General features: G+C 35.2%; 1 protein-coding gene across 11 annotated transcripts in view; it reads right to left on the reverse strand.

Annotated features, from left to right (window-relative positions):
• The window catches only part of LOC123563751 (protein pangolin, isoforms A/H/I/S-like), a 97,789-nt gene extending 80,365 nt beyond the window's left edge, over positions 1-17,424 (reverse strand). For all 11 annotated transcript variants that reach the window (XM_045356747.2, XM_045356748.2, XM_045356743.2 and 8 more), the window contains exons 1-2: positions 17,088-17,424; positions 16,891-16,942 (exon numbers count right to left, since the gene is read on the reverse strand). In XM_045356747.2, the coding sequence (XP_045212682.2) occupies positions 16,891-16,942; positions 17,088-17,246 (211 nt within the window). In that variant the 5' untranslated portion in view covers positions 17,247-17,424. The remainder of the gene's footprint in view (positions 1-16,890; positions 16,943-17,087) is intronic.
• Positions 17,425-23,534: the final 6,110 nt, after the last annotated feature.

Genomic DNA, 23,534 nt, shown 5'->3' on the forward strand with positions numbered 1-23,534 from the left:
AATACTTCATCCATATATTTCATACTAAAACAATACTTCATCCATATATATATCATACTAAAACATTACTCCATCCATGTATATCATACTAAACAATTCTTCATCCATATATATCATACTAAAAATCCACACACACCATACTAAACAATTCTTCATCCACACAAACCATACTAAACAATACTTCATCCATATATATACTAAACAAAGTTTTTCTGTTACATTTCTGCTTGAGTGTAGTCAGCACTGTTCTATCTTTCAGAGTTTTAACCTTTAGCCTGCTGGCGGCAAGTGATTCAGCCTTTGCGACCAGTGCAGACCAAGATCAGCCTGCACATCCGTGCAGTCTGATCATGGTCTGCACTGTTCGCTATTCAGTCAGTAAATTTTCAGTAAACACCCCTAGTAATTATAAATGGTACTGCCCAAATTGAATGATGGACTAGTCCATTATAGAAATTTAGCAGGCTAAAGGTTAAAAAGAAATCAACTATAAATGCTCAATCACAATTTGATGTAAAAATCTGCTTATAATTTCTGAATTGCTGAAAATTATATTACATGTAAATCATTTTTTATAAGGAATATATTAATCTCATTGAGGAAAATCATTCCTGTTGCTGGCCATGTTTTTTCAAAAGTTTCCTAATCTATGGACCACGTTTTAACAAAAATTTAATAAAGAAATTAATAATAGAAAGACATTGAATCTATTTCAACATGACAAGGGTTTTCTTGCAATAAGAAAATAATTGGCATTCTAATCAGTTGTATTCAATTTCCAGAGAAATATTCTCCGCTTGAATATGATGAAAATATCCTTAAAAGCCCTGTATTTGGATCAATACTAACTCCTCAATCCATTCCGCTAGCAACTTCAATCTTAAATCAACCATGTTAAACTAATATGATTGGGGGAAAATGGGAAAAAAACAACTCTGCCATATTTATTTAAGTTGATAAGAAAAGATCAAAGAACTGCCTTCAACACAGATATAATAATTTGTAATTTTTGTATTTTCAATGCAAAACACAGAGAATAGAATGCCACGGGCAAATCCAATTCTCAATCACATAAAACATGTGCTTGTTATAATTGGTCCATCTCTGCTTCAAGCAGCTGTAGTCAACCATGTATCATTTTGTAATCATATACAGTGGAAGTGTAGCAGGAACTCAGGAGGCTGGCACAGCGACTAGGGAGCTTATATTATTCCCTGTTAATGATCTTTAATCACTCAAAAAGCCATAAAGAAAATGGAAAACTTGTGAAATCACTAATTCCCCCCTACTAAAAAACAAGGTGGTTCCATATTAATGTGAATAATAGTGACTTTAGAGCACTCAGTTAGATCTTAAACACAAACATTATATTCTAAGGTCAAAACAATTAATATAACTTTAATGGTTCTTGTGTTTTAATTGAATTTAAACACAAATATGGCATCAAAAGAAGCTAGTGAATATTACTTGTCAACAACAAGGACATCCACAAATAATCATCTTAAATCCGATCTTGTCTTCTTCATCACTTTAAGATTTATCTGAAGACCTTGAAATATGAAAAAACTACTTTACTGTAAATTTAATTTAAAGTTCTCCATAATGTCAGCAGTGACCAAAATTATGCCGACAGGAATTATAAGCTCTAACCCTAGCTTTGAAGACTTCAATATAAATAACCCTGGTTTAAAACACTTTTTGGTAAATAACCCCAGCATTAAACACATCAAGGTAAATAACCCGAGCTTAAAAACACATCAAGGTAAATACCCCCAGCTTTAAACACTCTGAGGTAAATAACCCTAGCCTTAAACACTCTGAGGTAAATAACCCTAGCCTTAAACACTCCCAAGTAAATCATATCCTAGCTTTAAACACTCCAAGGTAAATAACCCCAGCTTTAAAACACATCAAGGTAAATACCCCAGCTTTAAACACTCTGAGGTAAATAACCCTAGCTTTAAAACACATCAAGGTAAATACCCCAGCTTTAAACACTTTGAGGTAAATAACCCTAGCCTTAAACACTCTGAGGTAAATAACCCTAGCCTTAAGCACTCCCAAGTAAATCATATCCTAGCTTTAAACACTCCAAGGTAAATAACCCTAATTCAAATAACCCTAACTTTCATGAATTATATCAAAATAGTAGCCAATCAACCTTATGAGTGGCTAGTAGTCCTTGGGCAGTGCCCAACTGTGTTTTTTTCCTGCTTGTCTGTTTGTTTGTTCTGTGTGTGTTACGTGTGTGTGAGGGTTTGTCTTGTATACATGCATATTTCGCTGCAGTGATTTGCAGTGTAGGGAGACTGTGTTTTTAGAGCATGGCTTTCCCTGTTAAATATTATACAGTTATTGACTTTTGTTGAGGTCAATATATGTTTTTACGGACCTGTAAAAATGATATTGACCAAGGATGCACCTGTAAAAATGATATTGACAGAGGACGCAGTCCGCAGTCAATATAATTTTTACAGGTCTGTAAAAACACATACTGACCGAAACATAAGTCTATAATTGTTATATCATATGCCCTTCTCCAATGCATTCATTTGACTGGCCCATATATCATACATTTAAGAAAAAGTGATATCAGAAGAGTCATCACTTTTGCAGGTCAATATCGCTTTTTGCAGACTCGCACGTGCACTCATTTCGACCAATCAAATGAGAGCACTTGAGAAAGGTATACAACATTCATTTATATATGCACTTTCCCCAACACCCCCACCCCTTTATCTTCCCCTTACCTATTTTTGTATTTTGCATATAATTAAAATGTGCTTGTTGTTGGATTTTTGTGAAGTAACCCATCTGAAATATTTTTCCATAACAGTTTTTTGTTGTGGGCCTACTTTGCGATGCATGTCTCTATGGCTGTGTTCCTGGTGTTCTGTGCTCCTTCACTTTTATTTTTTATATTAATTAACTACTTACCATAATTTATAGCTTATTTGTTTTTAGAAATGTAAGCCGAAACAAAAGATGAGACATCCTAGTCATGTCATTTTAAACATACTTTAATTTTAATTTTCATCTGATACAAATTCACTATTAGAACATTAGGACATATACATTCTTACATGAATATGAATAAATACAATATCACTGGATTGCGTTCAATCATTCCGCGGATCATGTTCAGTCATTCCGCGGATCATGTTCACATTCTAATTAAGAAAACTGATGCTTTCCCCAAGATATTACATGTTACATAAAAAGATTGTAATTGTCTTATACACTAGTTTTGTAATAACTTGTCAGTTCCTAAATTACTAAATCTTTTAACACAAAGATGTGCAAGAATACATTATTGTTCCACTTAAATCATTTTACTTTGTTCATCCACAAAATGACATAATAAATAAACATTACTATAAATAGTTAAATAAAAGTGTACCATTTTTAAATTTCAGGACCGTGTCACATACGGTTCACATTTTTCATGGTCTTCATTATCCTAACACAGTAAGGCTTTGCTAAAAATTCAAGCAGTAAAATGAAAATCGTTATTGTTTACAGTAGGGAGAAAAGATTGCCCTTCTGTTTACATTTAATATTATTTGATCCTTTGAAGTTTTACCCGACAATGGCCACCTCAACAGGTATGTGTTAACATGTACAATAACCCCATTTACTCAGCAACTGCACATCCAGCCATTATAATCTCTTTTAATGGAGAGCGGTCCTCCATCTTCTTTATTCTACCCTCTAGGGTATTACACACTGAAAAAAGTTTACTCAACACTCTTCAAACAAAATCTAAGTTTGAAAAATACAGTAAAATCAGTAGGTCTTGGCTAAAATGAACTATTTTGTCAGGACATATGAATTTTTTGATTTAAAGTTTTTAACATTTAAATGTATTTTGTATTTTTGTTTGATTAATTTTGTAAAATGACACAACTACAAAATCAGGGTTAATTAATTCCCCGCAAATAATAATGATTCTACAGTAGATGATAAATACTAGGGCTGTCATCGATAGAAACGATATCGATGTATCAACGATTTTTTTTGGTCGATCGATTATCGATTCCCATTTTCAAAAATCGATATTTTACAGGGAGAAAAAACTACCCAAATAAACACTCAGACCCTAAAAAACAACTTAAGTTCACAAAGTTGTAAATTTGGATGAATACAAAAAAGGAGTGAAGGCAAAATAAAAATGAAAGATGTTATTAATTTTTACGTATTTCTTTTATTTCATAAATACAAATACAACACAATCAAACAGAAATATGGAAAGTAGGCAATAAAACTTAAAATAGCATTTACAGGAAGGTATATAGTATTATATGAACAAATAGGTTGTTATTCTAACTTAATAATCAATATATCGATGTATCGTCGATATTTGTCTTCTGATATATCGGTATCATCGATACGCCTAAGACCCAATCAATGACAGCCCTAATAAATACATAATTCCCAGCAGAACAATTTCTAAAATTTACTGAATCATTTTATGCTTCAATGTTTATCATATTTTCAAAACAGGTGTTACTTTTAATAAAAATCCTTTGATTTATTACCAAATCTATCACTTTTTACATTACATCTGCATTTAACACTGCTTTTTACTTTTACAGGGAAGTTGACATATTTCTTTTTCATTATCCATTTCACCAGCTTTTTTTAGACTGTCTGACCATATACATTTTCAATTGTAATGTTTCTACATGCATAACCCTGAAGTATTAATTTATCCTTTGTCTTCATTTTGCATACATTACACAGCACTGAAATTTATGTAATAATCAGTAGCGTTTTAAATTGGACAACAACGAACTGTTTAATGAATGTAGTGTTAGGAAATTTCTTTTTAGCTGTCTGTACATAGCATTTTTGCACTTACATATTTACAACACTGAAATATTGCTATTTTTCACTAGCTGTATGTAGCATTTTGTTTTTGCAGTCTTATAAATAAAACTGAAATATTACCCTACATATTTAGTGACTTGTTTTGTCATAAAGAACATGGACAGAATTAATACCCTTTGGTTATCCAACTGTCTCTTTTGTTACCATATATGTTAACTTTGACATGTTGTCCTTTGTTTCCAGTACCTTGCATGTTCAACATTAATTATCCTCTCTTAGTGAAGTTAGTCTTACATAAATTGTTACCTTTTTTTTATTTTTCCATATGTGACATTATCTGCAGTGTTTTCACATACATAGCACTGAACTGTAATCTTTTATTATTTTCTTGTCTTCAGCATATATAAGTTCACAAATGAAACAATGATTGGTTGTTCTTTTTGTTTTCCTGCACACTGCAAGCTGTCTGTAGCCTTTTGACATCTAAAACTCAGAACTTTTACCCTTTCTTTTCCAGTTGTCTTTAGCATTTTCTCATGTAAAACTGAACTTTTACCCTTTCTTTTCCCAGTTGTCTGTAGCATTTTATCATGTAAAACACATAACTTTATCCTTTCTTTTCCCCAGTTTGTAGCATTTTCTCATGTAAAACACAGAATTTTATCTTTCTTTTTTCTGCTGTCTGTAGCATTTTCTCATGTAAAACACAGAACTTTTACCCTTTTTCCAGCTGTCTGTAGCATTTTCTAATGTAAAACACTTAACATTTACCCTTTCTTTTTCCAGTTTGTCTGTAGCAATTTCTCATGTAAAACACATAACATTTACCCTTTCTTTTTCCAGTTTGTCTGTAGCATTTTCTCATGTAAAACACATAACATTTACCCTTTCTTTTTTCCAGTTTGTCTGTAGCATTTTCTAATGTAAAACAAAGAACTTTTATCCTTTCTTTTTCCAGCTTGTCTGTAGCATTTTCTCATGTAAAATGGATAACATTTACACTTTCTTTTTCCAGCTGTCTGTAGCATTTTCTAATGTAAAACACTGAACTTTTATCTTTTCTTTTTCCAGTTTGTCTGTAGCATTTTCTCATGTAAACACTGAACTTTTATCCTTTCTTTTTCCAGTTTGTCTGTAGCATTTTCTCATGTAAAACACATAACATTTACCCTTTCTTTTTCCAGCTGTCTGTAGCATTTTCTAATGTAAAACACTGAACTTTTATCCTTTCTTTTTCCAGTTTGTCTGTAGCATTTTCTCATGTAAAACACTGAACTTTTATCCTTTCACTTCCAGTTTGTCTGTAGAATTTTCTCATGTAAACACTGAACTTTTATCCTTTCTTTTTCCAGTTGTCTGTAGCATTTTCTCAAATAAAACACAGAGCTTTTATCCCTTCTTTTTCCAGTTGTCTGTAGCATTTTCTCATGAAAAACACAGAACTTTTACCCTTTCCTTTTCCAGCTGTCTGTAGCATTTTCTAATGTAAAACACTGAACTTTTATCCTTTCTTTTTCCAGTTTGTCTGTAGCATTTTCTCATGTAAAACACAGAACTTTTACCCTTTTTTTCCAGCTGTCTGTAGCATTTTCTAATGTAAAACACAGAACTTTTGTAATTTCTTTTTCCAGTTTGTCTGTAGCATTTTCTCATAAAAAACACATAACTTTTACCCTTTCTTTTTCCAGCTGTCTGTAGCATTTTCTAATGTAAAACACTGAACTTTAATCCTTTCTTTTTCCAGTTTGTCTGTAGCATTTTCTCATATAAAACACAGAATGTTTACTCTTAAGATCTTTTTCCAGTTGTCTGCTGCATTTTCAGGCACAAAATACAAAGTATTATCGTTTCCTTTTCCAGATGTCTGTAGCATTTTCTCATGTAAAACACAGAATCATTATCCTTTTGCTTTCCAGTTGTCTGTACACATGGTGTTTTCTCTAGTTAAAAAAATAAAAAAATATCCTTTTGCTTTTCAGCTGTCTGTAGTGTTTCTCATCTATGTCAAACACAGAATCATTTTCCTTTTGCTTTCCAGTTGTCTGTTGTGCTTTTTCATGTTAAACACAGAATTATTATCTTTCCGCGTTCCAGTTGTCTGTAGTGCTTGTGGTTGCTATCCTTTTGTTTTCCAGATGCCTTTGTAGTGACTTTTACATTTGAAGCAATGAATTATCATACTTTTAGTTCCACAAAAACAATAAATTGTTATACTTTCATTACAGTATTAAAGGGTATGCAAGCATTTATTAACCTACTGCCAACTTCCTCACAGGAATCAGAAGTGAAAGATGAATGATTTCAGGCAACATGTCTATAATTATCAAATAATCATGAAAAATATTAGCCTCACCCAAGGATCGAACTTACAACCCCACAATCTGTATTGTTCTCTCCCTCTCAAGCTAAGCAAGAGGCTCAACAAAATCAAACCATACCAACATCAAAACCATGTCTCACTTAATCTGGTTATGAACTAAATTAGTTTTAATTTACATTGACATACAAAACAACTTACATACAAAATTTTAAATAAATTTAATAGTAAAGTAACTTGGTAAAGTTTACTTTCAATTGTGATCAAATGCCTGTAATAACTCTATTGAACAAAGATAACACAGTCCCAATTATACACAGTGACATATTGTTTTAACTGTATATGATCCACTCCGTGACCTGAAGGCTTCCCCTTTAACTCGCCCTTTGTTCATCCATCCGTCTCTCAACAAAGATCATCAGATTTCAATTTGAGTAAATAATCATTGACAAAATCCTAGGTTGCATGCAACTTTGATCTGATACCATTGGCTCCACTATTAAATTGTAGTGTATCTATGATCTATCAGCCCCTTATGGGTAAAAGATCAAAACATTTAGGAACACTATACACTCTTAATGGCTTGAAACAAATGATTGTGTGAAATGATTAGTCGAAAATAATTAAATTTGATTGTGTTTTCACACAATAACAATTACATTACAATCAATTAATAAACAAGGACTCAGTAAAATGAATTTTCACCATTAAAAATACGACCAGTATGAATTTTTGCAAAGTAATTACATTACTTATTTTTTTGTTGAATTTCCCCTAGAGTTGCACCTGGCACCAAAGGAAATCTCGTTCTAGCGGTGTAGGTAATCTGGTTCTTTGGCTCTTTCATGTTGGCGTCCAACCGCTGACACCGACTTTACAGGAGAATTTCCCACACTAATTACTAGGCAATTAAGCATCTGTATTATAGGGAGTCAAAGAAAATAAGATGAAAATTTGCAGGAATAATCTACAAATTGTGCAAAATTACTGGTCAACTGCCCACCTAATTTCAGAAGCAAGTTAAGAAGGTTTTCTTGTAGAAATGAAGTTAGTTTCCATGGCATCGCAGCTTAACAAGTAGAAACTGATGCTGACACTCTTCAGCTGTGAAAAACTATTTCAGTTTAGAACAGTGCATGAAACATGGAAACGGAAACAAGAACAGGTTCAGTGGCTTAAATCTGACATCGAAAAACTGCAGTGACAAAACACAAAGCTGTTTTCAACCTGAAATGGTACAGTTCAGCGTACAGTTCAGCTGCTTTGGATAGTGAATTACAGCATCTGTGACATGTGCTGCAGCTAAGAATGTAAAGCTCAAAGTTCTCAAGTTTATACAAAGTGTAGCTTTGCAAAATCACATCTTGTTGAAATGTCTATCTATATTCTTTTCAATGTTACAGAAATATAGTTGGAATGCAGTCACATAGCTTTTATAATGTTTTACTAGAAACTTGAATACCAGCTTACAAATAAATAGGTTTCTGTAAGCGACTAAAATTACATAAATTTGATTTTTGCAACATATCACACAGGTGAACTGTAATGTATATGTATGTCTAGCATATGACAATAATGCATGAAGTAATTATTACTGGGCAATGTAAGTAATTGGTACTAAGTATACAAGTGACAAACTGTGACATGACGGACAGTGTTAGCAAGGTACTTGACAAACATGACAACATACACCTATCATTTAGTAACTACCTTGTCAAATCGAAAACAACATCATTTGTTTCTTCCAGTCAGCTTCCAGATGATCAAATCCTAGACTATCATCAAACCCGCTGACAAATACATTGCTACATAACTGATTTAATAATTTTGATAAATGCTTAGAAACAAAATTATAAAATTACATGTCACTAAAATAGTGTCCCTTCAATTTTAAGAAGAGAAAGAACCCAGAAGCTGCTTGCAAGGCAGCTCAATGAGTTTGATAACTGCAGAAAACTTGGTAACCGACAGTGACTCAGCAGTCACAAACACTGAGAGCAGACCGATTGTTCACGTGCGTGGAGCGATTTCAGTCATTTTCTAAAACTCTGAGAAAGAGCATAGTGCATATTGCAAATACTTGGGGAATGATAACTAATTCATTTAACAACAATATTTTACTGCATTCTAAAACAATTGTATTCAATTGATACAGCCTGTCTAGTCTCCAATCAGTCATGTAGAATATTAGGTAATTGACATTTGGCTTATCTAGCATGTCATCACTACACAGTTCATCAAAGGCTTCAATAAAATCATTTTTGAATATCAAACAAGTTTCCAGGGGATGAGGAGCTTTCAGCTCAACATTTTAAGTAACTTTCAATCATTTTACAGCAAAATAGTTGTTCCCTATTCCAAGCTATGCACTGCCCTCTTTGAAGTCTACCAAAAAAATGTACACACATAAAAAAAAAACAACACAATAGCTAACTAATAACAGAATTGATGTGACAATGTAGTAGAAAATGGTGGTCCAGGAACAGAAGTAGAAGATAAAACTACAATCCAGCAAGAAACTATAACAGTTGTACAGTAAGAATGTAGAAATCATAGGACTTCCAGAATTTGTGTGTTGGTAAACAGCAAGCACCTGTTACGTGTGCTAACATCGTCCACATCAAACACTGGCAAACACATGCTGCAAAAACCTGAGAGAAGTTCTTCTCAAACACTGGAATGGTTATAAAATCACAAACTCTCAGATCAAATCTTCCATGACATCTGGCCACAAATACAGTTCTAGTTTTCATTCAACAAAGAAAACCCCAGAATACATCTTTTTTATCTTTTCATGTACTAGAGGCAAACTTGTTTAGGTCCCAGTATATCTATTTATTTAACTAATTCAGTTGTTCTTTGATTTAAAACATTTAATAAGGTTCTGGCAATCCATTAGCAAAGACATATAGTGATACAGTGAAGTTGCTCGAACATTGATGACTAAAGTATGATTGCTCAATCAGTTCTTATGTGCCCTTGCCCTTTTCATATATTTCTTATTTTCGGAATGAACCCTTGTATCTCAACCCCTTTTGTTTCCATCTTTACACTTATATCATCACAAATTGTTTATCACTCAAGTGAGTCATATTTTAAATTCGACTGCTTAGTAACAGGAGGTTTTTAACATAAATTTTTCAAAAATGGATATTTACATTACATCTGAATTAGTGTTGGGGTTCAGTATAAAATTACTGACACACGGGTGTTAAACGCGCAATCCAATTCCCACTGGGAATACGCTAAAAATGGGTTGCGCAACTTCCGGTGCTGGTGTTGCGCATCAATATATACAAAATAGAGGTAGGTGGGTTTTCGTTTTTGTAAATAATGACACATTTACGTATGTTTTCGAAAAAAGCAAAATGCTATTCGACACAAAAATGAAAAAAGATCATATGTGTGAAATACCAACTTATCAATTTAAGAATCAGCTTTTTTATCACGAAAACTCTGCTGGCTCGAACTGTCAAAAAAAAGCATGAAATCATGAAAAATGCCAATTTTCTAACTCTTGTGCATTCTTTCTGGAAATGTAACGCTTCTAATGATCAAACACGTGTAAAACAGTCATGAATATTACATACACTTGAATGAAATGTTGCTTTTGGGGGAAAGATTGGCAAAAAAATAATCGGGAATGGGGTTGCGCCCCGGGAATGGGGTTGCGCGTATACATTATATACATTATGATGTATACGCGCAACTCCATTCCCCGTGCACAACCCCATTCCCGATTATTTTTTGTCAACTATGTCCCCGTAAGCAGGATTTGAAGCAAATAATTTTGATATTCGTTACTTTATAACAGTTGAGTTATCATAAAAAGCATCAAATGTCCTCAGATTAGGCATATGAGGTCAGAAACGTCCATTTTTGTTGATTTCATACTTTTTTCACGCTTCTTGTCGCCCGAGATTTCGTGATAATAGAGCCGAATCATAAATTACAAACCAGATATTTTACACATATGATGTATTATCATATTTGTGTCGAAAAGTATTTTGCTTTTTTCGAGAAAATTCATTCTTGTCTCATACTAAGCAAAATCATAACTTCACATACCTCAATTTCGTCTTTTTTTACGCGCAACACCAGCACCGGACGTTGCGCAACCCATTTAAAGCGTATTCCCAGCGGGAATTGGATTGCGCGTTTACCACCCGTGTGACAGCTGATGAAACATGACAAAAATTATAATAGCTATGACTGCAAAAATAAGATGAAAAGCGCAAAAAATTTCCATTTGGAGCAATCACATAATTATATCTCCTAGCAGTAATTTCTGTATTTTTTAACATGATGCCCAATACTTGTTAATTTTTTATTATTCTGTCTAATCAAAAGTCATTTTACATAAATATTAATAGGTTAATCTGCCAATCAATATCTCCAACCTTCAAAGACAGAAAAATTAACACTTTCAGAAGTTTTTAATCTAGAGTAAATCAATCAACTTCAAATAAAACTGGAAATTAGGGCAGGGATAACTGATACAAAAGCTCTACCCCAGGTGCGCTTTATTTTTCAAAAACAATATTTTCTTTTGGTAATCCTGTTTTTCACTGTGTCAAAGTAAACAGATTTTTTCCACCTCATAAATTCCATTTTAATGAGTCACTGTGGCTTTTCACAATGCTACAAATTTCTGCTAATATTTAAACGATAAAGAATAATATTTTATCAATTTCTAACAGTTTACTGACAAAACTAAATGAAACTCTACAACACGGACAAAAATCAGGCGAACTTACGTCATAGTTTTCTTTTCTTAAAATCTAATATAAAAACTAAATTCAACTAATGTTTATTAAAGAGTTTGTGTTTTAATGGAAATTATTGTTCGGGGAATGAGGCAAAGACACCCTGGACAAACCTTACATATATATTATTTATGTTATATACTGATATACAGAATATTTTCAAAATAGATCTACATAACACTAACCAATATCTCACTGATACATATATGGAGAGGGTTGGGAGAGACATATATTTATAACCACTCTATTGTTTCAGGGCACTAGACAACTTTTGGGGACAGGTATTAAGACGAAAAGGGGAAGTTTAAGCCATGTATATGTAACTACTTTTCACACTTATTATTATTGTTTTCAGTCATTTCTAACTGATGTGATTATATTGCAACAGTAATTTTCCTTTGAGGCACGATATAATATTAAAAGAAAGAGTTAATATCTATTTGTGTCAAACAACCTATCGTCAGCCTGACAGGGGAATTTTCTTCTAAGAAAAGGGAAAAAACATATTATTTTAGGAGGGGAATGGTACCCATATTCGGCCCCAAAAATGGCCAAACGAGTGCCCTGTGTTTATAAAGGTAATACTGTGCAATATATGACTCAAACTATACCAAAATGAAATTGAAACACACATAATTATATGTAATTTCAAACATAACAAGTACGGTTTTACTATGATTTTAAACTCAATTTTCTTATCGTGCTTATTTTAACAGAAATTTTAACTTGTTTTAAAGATTCATTGTAACATGTCATTCAATATTGATAATTTGATAACTACCTTTTTCAAAGGAATACCAAAAATCTTCATGTGAAAAATGGTTCAGTAATGTACAAAGAAACATATAATTTATCTTCTTTTCTTTTAAGGCATAGTGTATAATTAGAATCACAATATTTGTGCAAGACTTGGATCAATATTACTCATCTGAGAATTTTTTCTACTAAAGTTGATATATTTTAGTATCAATATTCATTATATAGTGTATGCAACATAACAATGTTACCAGCAGTCACACGGCTGGTACATCAAGGAGAATAAAGAATAACCCAGAGGCTCGGGCATTCAAGACTCCATACAAGTAGTATCTAGGGATGAAAATATACTCCAGAGGCTCGGACATGATTGTAACTGTTATTTTAATTGGGACAAAAGGCTTGAACATGGCTGTTATTGGTATTTAGGGGTGAAAATATACCCCAAAGGCTCAAGCATCAGAACCCATACAAACAGACATGTAAGTGGTATTATTTGACGATATGTTTTGACAAAAACTATGTTTCCAAAACCACAATTTTTTCAGTTATGTCTTCTGGCAGTAAACTTCACAAAATCTTACATAAGACTGCAGGATGGGAAAAGTATTTTTCCTAGTTATGTTACAGTTTTCCTTAAAAGGGCTTTTTACTTAAGTAATTCTCTTCCAATCAAGTTTACAACTACATATAAAAATGTAAAAACAAAATCTTTAATTGGCATTTAATTGGTTTTAATTAATTTAATACAAACAGAGAGAAAAGAGACACAAACATGAACAACAACAATGCAGTGTGGGATTTATTTACCTACGGATTCAGTGAACTGGTTCACTGACTATACTGACATTGTGAATCAAGCAGAAAGCCCCATGGGCTGAATCAATATGAATATAAAAACCTATCCTCCAACATGTTCATCAGGGCATTGTGTACAAGACGCAAGTGTTACATGCCGAGTCATCACAACACAGGAAGTAATGTATCATTTTATAGAAAGTTAAACTTGTACCATATATGATACAGGAAAATAAATTTTTGGCTAACGATTTATACACTAGGATTTTATGCTTCTGTTTGTCTTCTTCTTCTTGGTGTTCACCAATGGTAGTCAGTTAACCTACCAGTGTAAATTTCTAACTTTTTCTCTGCAAGTAATGGACAACTTCCCCACACATATCTGTAGTGGATCAGTTTCTACTTTAAACAATGCAATGCATTTCAATAAAATAAAACAAAGAATGTGCCTAAAATAATATTCTGTTACTTCCAAAACTCCATGGCTAGTTTAACATTTACGAAATCAATTATCATGTACATTTGTTTTTGGCCTGATGTAAAAGTTTCTAAGGGGGTCTTGTAAATTGAGACATATAAATTGTCTTGACATTATCATCTTAACCTTACATGACCCTAAAGCAAAGCATATGTTAATAAATTGCCAAGAAATTAGTAGGTGTAATTTATTTGAAGTATCAAATGACCTAGGGCTACCAATTAAGAACAATTAGTGTGGGAAAGTTACATAGCAATATTATATATAACACTGTTTTATGCATACAGTGGCCAGCACAGATCTTAAGGTGATAAAAATGTGTATAAAACTGATTTTTATCAGATGACTTTGAAAACTATCCGCCATTTCAATCATACCAAAGGTCATAATAAACTAACTGAAATTTTTCACACCCTCGGGCACTTTCAACAAAATATAACTTGAATTAATATATATATATATAAGACAAGAAAAAGCCAGTTTGGTACTGGCAAAGCTGGTGATTTCTAATAAATTCTTAACATTAAATTAATAATATTGTCTGCTTTTTTTAACTGTCGTTTTATTTTAAATGTGTACACTATTCTGCTGATGTAATTTTATGCAGCATTGTTCTGAGACCTGTAAACAGTTATATATATATGGCTGCAGAAGACTGTATCTACGGTGAACTCAGCCAACCAGTTAACTATGTCATAGATCAAAGACAACATCAAAAGAGATGGGTGGCCATGTACTGAATTTGAAATGATGAAAATTATTGACTTAAACAGTCTTAATCAAATAAAACTGATCTTAGGCCTATCTTGATGATATAAAGTACAAAAAAACTTTGAGTTCCCTTACCCAAAACATTGTGGACTTAATGCTTCCTACTTCTTCAGAAAAGAAAAAAGATCTGCTGTAGTACTCTGACACGAAACAGGAACAATAAGAAACAGATACTTGCAAGAACTACAGTAGAAACAAAACATGACTTTGTAGATAGTTATTCTGCTAAATTCCAGTTTCATTTATGTCAGTGGAGAAAAAGAGTTTTAAAAAAAATGAGTCACACCACTGGATTTATGGACAAAAATCTACGTGACCCCTGACCAGGCCGATCAGAACAAAGTAAAATCCTGGTACATTGTGAACAACTGTGTGTTTGTTTTTCTAATCCTGCTTAATCTGAATGACTGGCACTGAGGATTAGGCATCTATCACAGGGGGACATTGGTTCACATTGTTGACAGTCTGTACAGGTCAATCATAGTAAGCCCGATTCAGCAAAACCAATTCAGTAAACTTTTGTTGTTAAAACAATGGTAGAAACATAATTAATACGAGCCGTGCCATGGGAAAACCAACATAGTGGGTGTGCGACCAGCATGGATCCAGACCAGCCTGCGCATCCGCGCAGTCTGGTCAGGCTCCATGCTGTTCGCTTTTAAAGCCTATTGGAATTGGAGAAACTGTTAGCGAACAGCATGGATCCTGACCAGACTGCGCGGATGCGCAGGCTGGTCTGGATCCATGCTGGTCGCACACCCACTATGTTGGTTTTCCCATGGCACGGCTCATACATGTTCAGATGGGAAGTAAAATGATATTATATTGTCATGATCTATATACAACAGTAGAAAGCCTTAAATACACCATCATATAAAGAACGGCTTACAAAAAATGTCAGATATTGATTAACTTCACTAGTCTTTCAGTATTACTAAACATGATGAAGTAAATTTAAAAACCAATACAGTCTTAATGACTAAGCGAAAGTTTAGCAGAATCAAGTAATTAATAGTATGATCCTTGCATTTAGTATGATTCAATGGTAAAATTCACATAAAATACATAAAAATTAAAACACAATCTGCAAACAGAAGACTAAGGTGTTGATAAGGTTGATAAGATAATGGGGGCTAAGTAATATCAGTCACAGATAAGAGATCTAGGTGTACAGGATATTAGGAAGAATGTATCACAAGTGATTTATCACTTGCATGATAATTAGTGCACCAGCTGGACCATATGGATATCTGCTATATATAATAATACAGCTTTTATCATATGAAATGAAAGTTATAGACATACTTTATAGTTGCTTAAGTAAGTGATTTAACAAGTTTGTTAATGACACAACTTTTGAAATACTCGTCATTTTGCAGATGCTTCAAATTTAAATATTTCTATAAATAATTTCCAAATAAAAAAAAAATACTGAAAGGATGACTGAAATGGACCAAACAACAGTCTTACATATTCATGTAAAACAAATCATAGAGCTGTTGTAATACTTCAAATAACAAAATGGTATCAAACTCGTCCAACAAAGAAACTTAAAAAAAAACATTTTAGAGTTGGGATTTGGTGACCTAACAGGTCGAATCCATTTATTTTTAACTTCATCGCAATTAAATTCTAATTAACAAACAATTATTTTAAAAATCGTCTGTAATTATGCAGAAACATTAAATGTGTTTTCTCTATTTTTTATCTTGTTCATCAACTATAGCTTAGATAACACTGATCAAGACCATGAAAAGAGTATCGGTTCCGCTCAATAATTCAATTTGACAATTTATAAGATCAAGGGTATCACATGTCCTACGATGATACATTCCTCTGTAAGACGACACCCTGCGATCTCAAGTTGAGCACTTGCGAAAAAGCAACAAAATACACTTAAACAATATGTAACAATTACTCCATGCATGACCAGAACAAAGGCTGCCTTACTGCAACATACATAACACTCTCACTTTTATTTTACACACTGAACTACCTCAGTTTCAAGGTAAATAAACAAATTTAAACCGCAGTATAAAACACAAGCCTGTATACAAAATCGCCTTACAATCTTGGCATCAGATTACACGATATTCAAGGATCACGACCTCGCAGTTAAGTTCCAATTTTGAAAAGTCGGCAAAATCCTTTGATGTTGATTTCAAACAACTTACCCTCATCATTCGGACGGTCTGCCTTCTCATTTCCGGCGTACCCTCCTTTCGCCTGCAAGCAAAAAAATGTGTTTTAACTCTAGAAGAGGGCAAATTCGTGTATTTATTTCGCAACATATATCATTGTTCTGTCTTCAAAGAGTAAAATTAAGATACGAAATAGAATGTAAACATCATAAATCGAGCGAAATTCTCACCTCCTCTGTTTCGGTAACCAGTCCCAACTTATCCTCGGAGAGATTTTCAGACGATCTTTTTTCATTTTCCTCGTCACCTTCATCTCTGTAAACTTTCACTTCGTCACTATTTCCATAAATGTCATCACTGCCGCCAGAATTCACATGCGGCATTGTCATAAGTAAACTCTTTTTGTTGTTATTTTTTACACAAAACACAGATCTTAACACACACGTTTTGAATCCGCCATGAAAATACTCTGTAAAGACATTCAGTATTCAATTGCCCAATTGGCAGCGAGCACTTGATGAACTGACCAATCGCTGAGCGTTTTACAAGTCACACGTAATTGGTTGAGGTGCATTGTGGGGACGTGTAATAAAGATCAAAGTAGATCAAAGAACTTGTTTTTTACACGATAACAACTGCATATTCCACCTTATTTTGTTCTTAATCATGTCGCGTTTGGAACATATACAATGCTGATTAACTGTTTATTGCAGTTGTGATAATATGTCACCGTTACAGTGTTGAAAACTCCCGTCGTTTTAACAAATAACCGTTAAACGGCCAGGTTTATTGAAAACAAAGAGATTGAAGTACCCTCTTGGCGCCTTCCCTTTGAACTTGGGTAAAAAACAGCAAAATAGGCGCGTACGGATTATGAAGAAATTAAATAAAAATCAAAGTATTGAATTCTATACCCTGGTAAATGAAATACCATGTTCTTAATGATTTAAACTTTTGTTTGACTTTAAAAACGCAATTAATAGGTTGTGCTGTACAACGTTTAGCAGGAAATCTGTATGTTTTAAAAGTAGGTCACTATCACCTCGATTTCTCTTTGATGTAGTCACGCTGCACTAATAATATGTTGTTTAAGATTAGTCATGATTTCCTGCCAGACTATTTCAAGATTGTTTACAGTCCCTGTAGCCGCGACCTCGTGAATTCTTAAAGATTCTAATTAACTGCCTACATGTACATATGTTAAAGAGACAATTAATTGGGAGGCGCAGTTATTGAATACAGGTGCGCCGATCTACCCCTATACTGGCAGTGAGAACAACTAGGAGAGGCAGGGGCTTGACACAAAGTCATAAACATTGATTCAAGGGAAGTTCGTTTCAACCCTGGTAGATTATTTTCAATGTGACAAACAAGCGTTTCAATCACAAACACTTGGTTAAAACATGATGAAATTGCAAAAAGAATTATGTTTCATTGCAGGGGCGGGAGAGGAGGAGGGAGTATGTGCTGATGTTTTTCAATATTCCTCTCAGGACCTCGGGACTGTATAGATGTGACCGCTTAATCTTTAAAAGACGCCTTGTACGACCTGCATGTTTCATGCATTTTTGTGATACACTGGTCAAGGCCGAGTAGACTCGGATCCCTTGATCTGCGGGATCGTATACAATAGATAGATGTATATATATTCATCAAGAGCTTTTATGCAGATCAATGGTATTGCAAATGAAACCTGTCACTTCCGATCTACGCTGCTGTTATTAAATAATTTTGGGCATATTTGGGGAATGAAAATATGGGTTTTCGCTACAAGTCCGTCATACATGAGTCTCCGTATGTGAAGATATTTCATAAGGATCAGAGGCCCTGTCAGGGTTTAAACCAGCTACAGTGAGTGTAACATCTCCTCAAGGATCAGAGGCCCTGACAGGGTTTAAACCAGCTACAATGAGCGTAACCTCTCCTCAAGGATCAGAGACCCTGGCAGGGTTTAAACCAGCTACAGTGAGTGTAACCTCTCCTCAAGGATCAGAGGCCCTGGCAGGGTTTAAACCAGCTACAGTGAGTGTAACCTCTCCTCAAGGATCAGAGGCCCTGGCAGAGTTTAAACCAGCTACAGTGAGTGTAACCTCTCCTCCCCAACCCGCTTGCAAAAGTAAACTCACTTGCAAAGGTAAAATATTACGAAAGGATAAAGGTCCTGAAAGAGAACAGTGTTTGCAAATTGTTTGCACCCGGGTGAAAAATTTGCAACCGCGCGCCCAAAAAAAAGAAGAAAAAACTCATCCCGCGCGAATTGTTGGGGAAATTATTAGACTAGCTCCTAGACTATGATGTATCTTTTTATATTTTAAATGATTGAATGTAGTGAACTGAGCCAGTCTATATCCTATGTCCAATATCATAATAATAATTTCAACATCAGTCCTGTGTGAAAATCTCTAAAATAGACTGACTTTTGTCTCTATGAAATTGAATTTGTCAAAAAAAGGGAAAAATATAGAAATATAGTTATTATCAGTCTAGTGGCTAGTCTAGGAAATTACCAATGCAATAATTTAAAAAAAAGAACTTCACAAAGGAGAGAAGAGAAAATTTGGAAGTTCTATAACCGGTCTGTCTAGCTTCACGTGTAAGAAACATGCATACTGACAACAATGTCAATACAATCGTTGATTAATGAAACATATTTAATCAATTTATCACTAATGAATTTCATGCCGTAATTTTCATGCAGTTGATTTGTTTTCACTGCATGTAAACCAAATCTTGATATATATTTTCAACTATAAGTATTTCGCGGGCGCAAATTTTACATCTGGCGTAAATATTTCGCCAGGATAACATATAAGTGCCTTTAAACATAATACGTTAGATGTGTCTATCAATCTGTTCGTCCGTCTTTCCGACTATCCGTCACACGAAACATGGCATACTGATAAAGAGCAATAAAAATAGTCGGGCCATATCTCTTTCTTCAATAGTATACTTATCATCTCCTTTTAGTGCATATTTTCAATGTTTTGTCCGGGTAATAACTTTATAATATCTACCAAAACAATATGTTTGTATCATAAGAGTTCAGAGTTCAAGAACGACAACTCTGATAATGTTTTAATTAACACTCGCTTGTTGTGAGACTATAGAAAGAATTAATTAATAGTGTCGGAAGTTGTTATTCAGTGAATCTGATGTATGACTGATACCATTACACTGTGCTGGGAATCTGATACCATTACACTGTGTTAGGAGTCTGACACCAATATTACGTGTTAGTGGTCTGACACCATTACACTATATAGGAATTCTGACACCACTACGCTGCATTGGGAGTATGATACCATTACACTGTGCAGGAAATCTGACACCATTACATTGTATTGGGAGTCTGAAACCATTACACTGTGTTGGGGGTCTTACACCATTACACCGTGTTGCGAGTCCGACACCATTACAGTGTGTAGAAAGTCTGAAACTATTGCATTGTATTAGGAGACTGACACCATTACACTATGTTGGGAATCTGATACCATTACACAGTGTTAGGAGTCTGACACCATTATATTTAATTGGGAGTCTGACACCATTACACTGTGTTGGGAGTTTGACACCATTACACCGTGTTAGGATTCCGACACCTTACACTGTGTAGGAAGTCTGAAACCATTACATTGTATTAGGAAGCAGACAACATTACACTGTGTTGAGAGGCAAACACCATTACACTGTACTGGGAGCCTGACACCATTACACTGTGTTGGGAGCCTGACACCATTACACTGTGTTGGGAGTCTGACACCATTACACTGTGTTGGGAGTCTGATATGATTATACTGTGTTTGGAGTCTGACACCATTACACTTTGTTGGAAGTCTGACACCATTACACTGTGTTGGTAGTCTGATACCATTAAACCGTGTTGGGAGTCTGACATTACACTGTGTTTGGAGTCTGACACAATTACACATTGTTGGAAGTCTGACGACATTACATTTTGTTGGAAGTCTGACACCATTACACTGGGTTGGGAGTCTCATACCATTACCCTGTGTTGGGAGTCTGACACCATTATGCTTTGTTGGAAGTCTGACGACATTACACTTTGTTGGAAGTCTGACACCATTACACTGTGTTGGGAGTCTGACATTACACTGTGATTGGAGTCTGACACCATTACACTGTGTTGGGAGTCTGACACCATTACACTGTATTGGGAGTCTGATACCATTATACCGTGTTGGGAGTCTGACATTACACTGTGTTGGAAGTACGACACCATTACACTGTGTTGGGAGTCTGATACCATTACACTGTGTTGGGAGTCTGACACCATTCCACTGTATTGGGAGTCTGATACCATTATACCGTGTTGGGAGTCTGACATTACACTGTGTTGGAAGTACGACACCATTACACTGTGTTGGGAGTCTGATACCATTACACTGTGTTGGGAGTCTGACACCATTCCACTGTATTGGGAGTCTGATACCATTATACCGTGTTGGGAGTCTGACATTATACGACACCATTACACTGTATTGGGAGTCTGATACCATTACACTGTATTGGGAGTATGATACCATTCCACTGTATTGGGAGTCTGATACCATTATACCGTGTTGGGAGTCTGATATTATACGACACCATTACACTGTATTGGAAGTCTGATACCATTACACTGTATTGGAAGTATGATACCATTACACTGAGTTGGGAGTCTGATACCATTACACTGTATTGGGAGTCTTGGTACCATTATACCGTGTTGGGAGTCTGACATTACACTGTGTTTTGAATCTGACACCATTCCACGTTGTTGGAAGTCTGACACAATTACACTGTATTTGGAGTGTGACACCATTTCACGTTGTTGGAAGTCTGACACAATTACACTGTATTTGGAGTCTGACACCATTACCTTGTGTTTGAAGTCTGACACCATTACACTGTATTTGGAGTCTGACACCATAACACTGTATTTGGAGTCTGACACCATTACCTTGTTGTTTGAAGTCTGACACCATTACACTGTATTTGGAGTCTGACACCATAACACTGTAGGAAGTCTAACACCATTACACTGTGTATGGAGTCTGGCACCATTCCACGTTGTTGGAAGTCTGACATAATTCCACTGTGTTTGGAGTCTGACACCATTCCACTTTGCTGGAAGTCTGATGCCATTACACTGTGTTTTAAGTCTGACACCATTATACTGTGTTGGGAGTCTGATACCATTATACCGTGTTGGGAGTCTGCCATTACACTGTGTTTGGGGTCTGATACCATTATACCGTGTTGGGAGACTGACATTACACTGTGTTTGGAGTCTGACACCATTCCACGTTTTTGGAAGTCTGACGCCATTACACTGTGTTTGAACTTTGACAACATAACACTGTAGGGAGTCTAACACCATTCCACTGTGTTTGGAGTCTGACACCATTCCACGTTGTTGGAAGTCTGACATCATTACACTGTATTCGGAGTCTGTCACCATTCCACTTTGTTGGAAGTCTGACACCATTACACGTAGTTGGAAGTCTGACACAATTACACTGTATTTGGAGTCTGACACCATTCCACTGTGTTTGAAGTCTGACACCATTACACTGTATTTGGAGTCTGACACCATTCCACTGTGTTTGAAGTCTGACACCATTACACTGTGTTCGGAGTCGGACACCATTCCACTTTGTTGGAAGTCTGACACCATTCCACGTAGTGGGAAGTCTGACACAATTACACGGTATTTGGAGTCTGACACCATTCCATTGTGTTTGAAGTCTGACACCATTACACTGTGTTCGGAGTCGGACACCATTCCACTTTGTTGGAAGTCTGACACTATTCCATGTACTGGGAAGTCTGACACAATTAAACGGTATTTGGAGTCTGACACCATTCCACGTTGTTTGAAGTCTGACACCATAACACTGTGTTCGGAGTCTGACACCATTCCACGTAGTGGGAAGTCTGACACAATTACACTGTATTTGGAGTCTGACACCATTCCACGTTGTTTGAAGTCTGACACCATTACACTGTGTTCGGAGTCTGACACCATTCCACGTAGTGGGAAGTCTGATGCCATTACACTGTATTTGGAGTCTGACACCATTCCACGTTGTTTGAAGTCTGACACCATTACACTGTGTTCGGAGTCTGACACCATTCCACTTTGTTGGAAGTCTGACACCATTCCACGTAGTGGGAAGTCTGACACAATTACACTGTATTTGGAGTCTGACACCATTCCACGTTGTTGGAAGTCTGACGCCATTACAATGTGTTTGAAGTCTGACAACATAACACTGTAGGGAGTCTGACACCATTCCACTGTGTTTGGAGTCTGACACCATTCCACGTTGTTGGAAGTCTGACACCATTACACTGTGTTCGGAGTCTGACACCATTCTACGTAGTGGGAAGTCTGACACAATTACACTGTATTTGGAGTCTGACACCATTCCACTGTGTTTGGAGTCTGACACCATTCCACTTTGCTGGAAGTCTGATGCCATTACACTGTATTTGGAGTCTGACACCATTCCACGTTGTTTGAAGTCTGACACCATTACACTGTGTTCGGAGTCTGACACCATTCCACTTTGTTGGAAGTCTGACACCATTCCACGTAGTGGGAAGTCTGACACAATTACACTGTATTTGGAGTCTGACACCATTCCACGTTGTTGGAAGTCTGACGCCATTAC

The sequence above is a fragment of the Mercenaria mercenaria genome, chromosome 2 (assembly GCF_021730395.1).
Source record: "Mercenaria mercenaria strain notata chromosome 2, MADL_Memer_1, whole genome shotgun sequence".
Taxonomy (NCBI): Eukaryota; Metazoa; Mollusca; class Bivalvia; order Venerida; family Veneridae; genus Mercenaria; species Mercenaria mercenaria.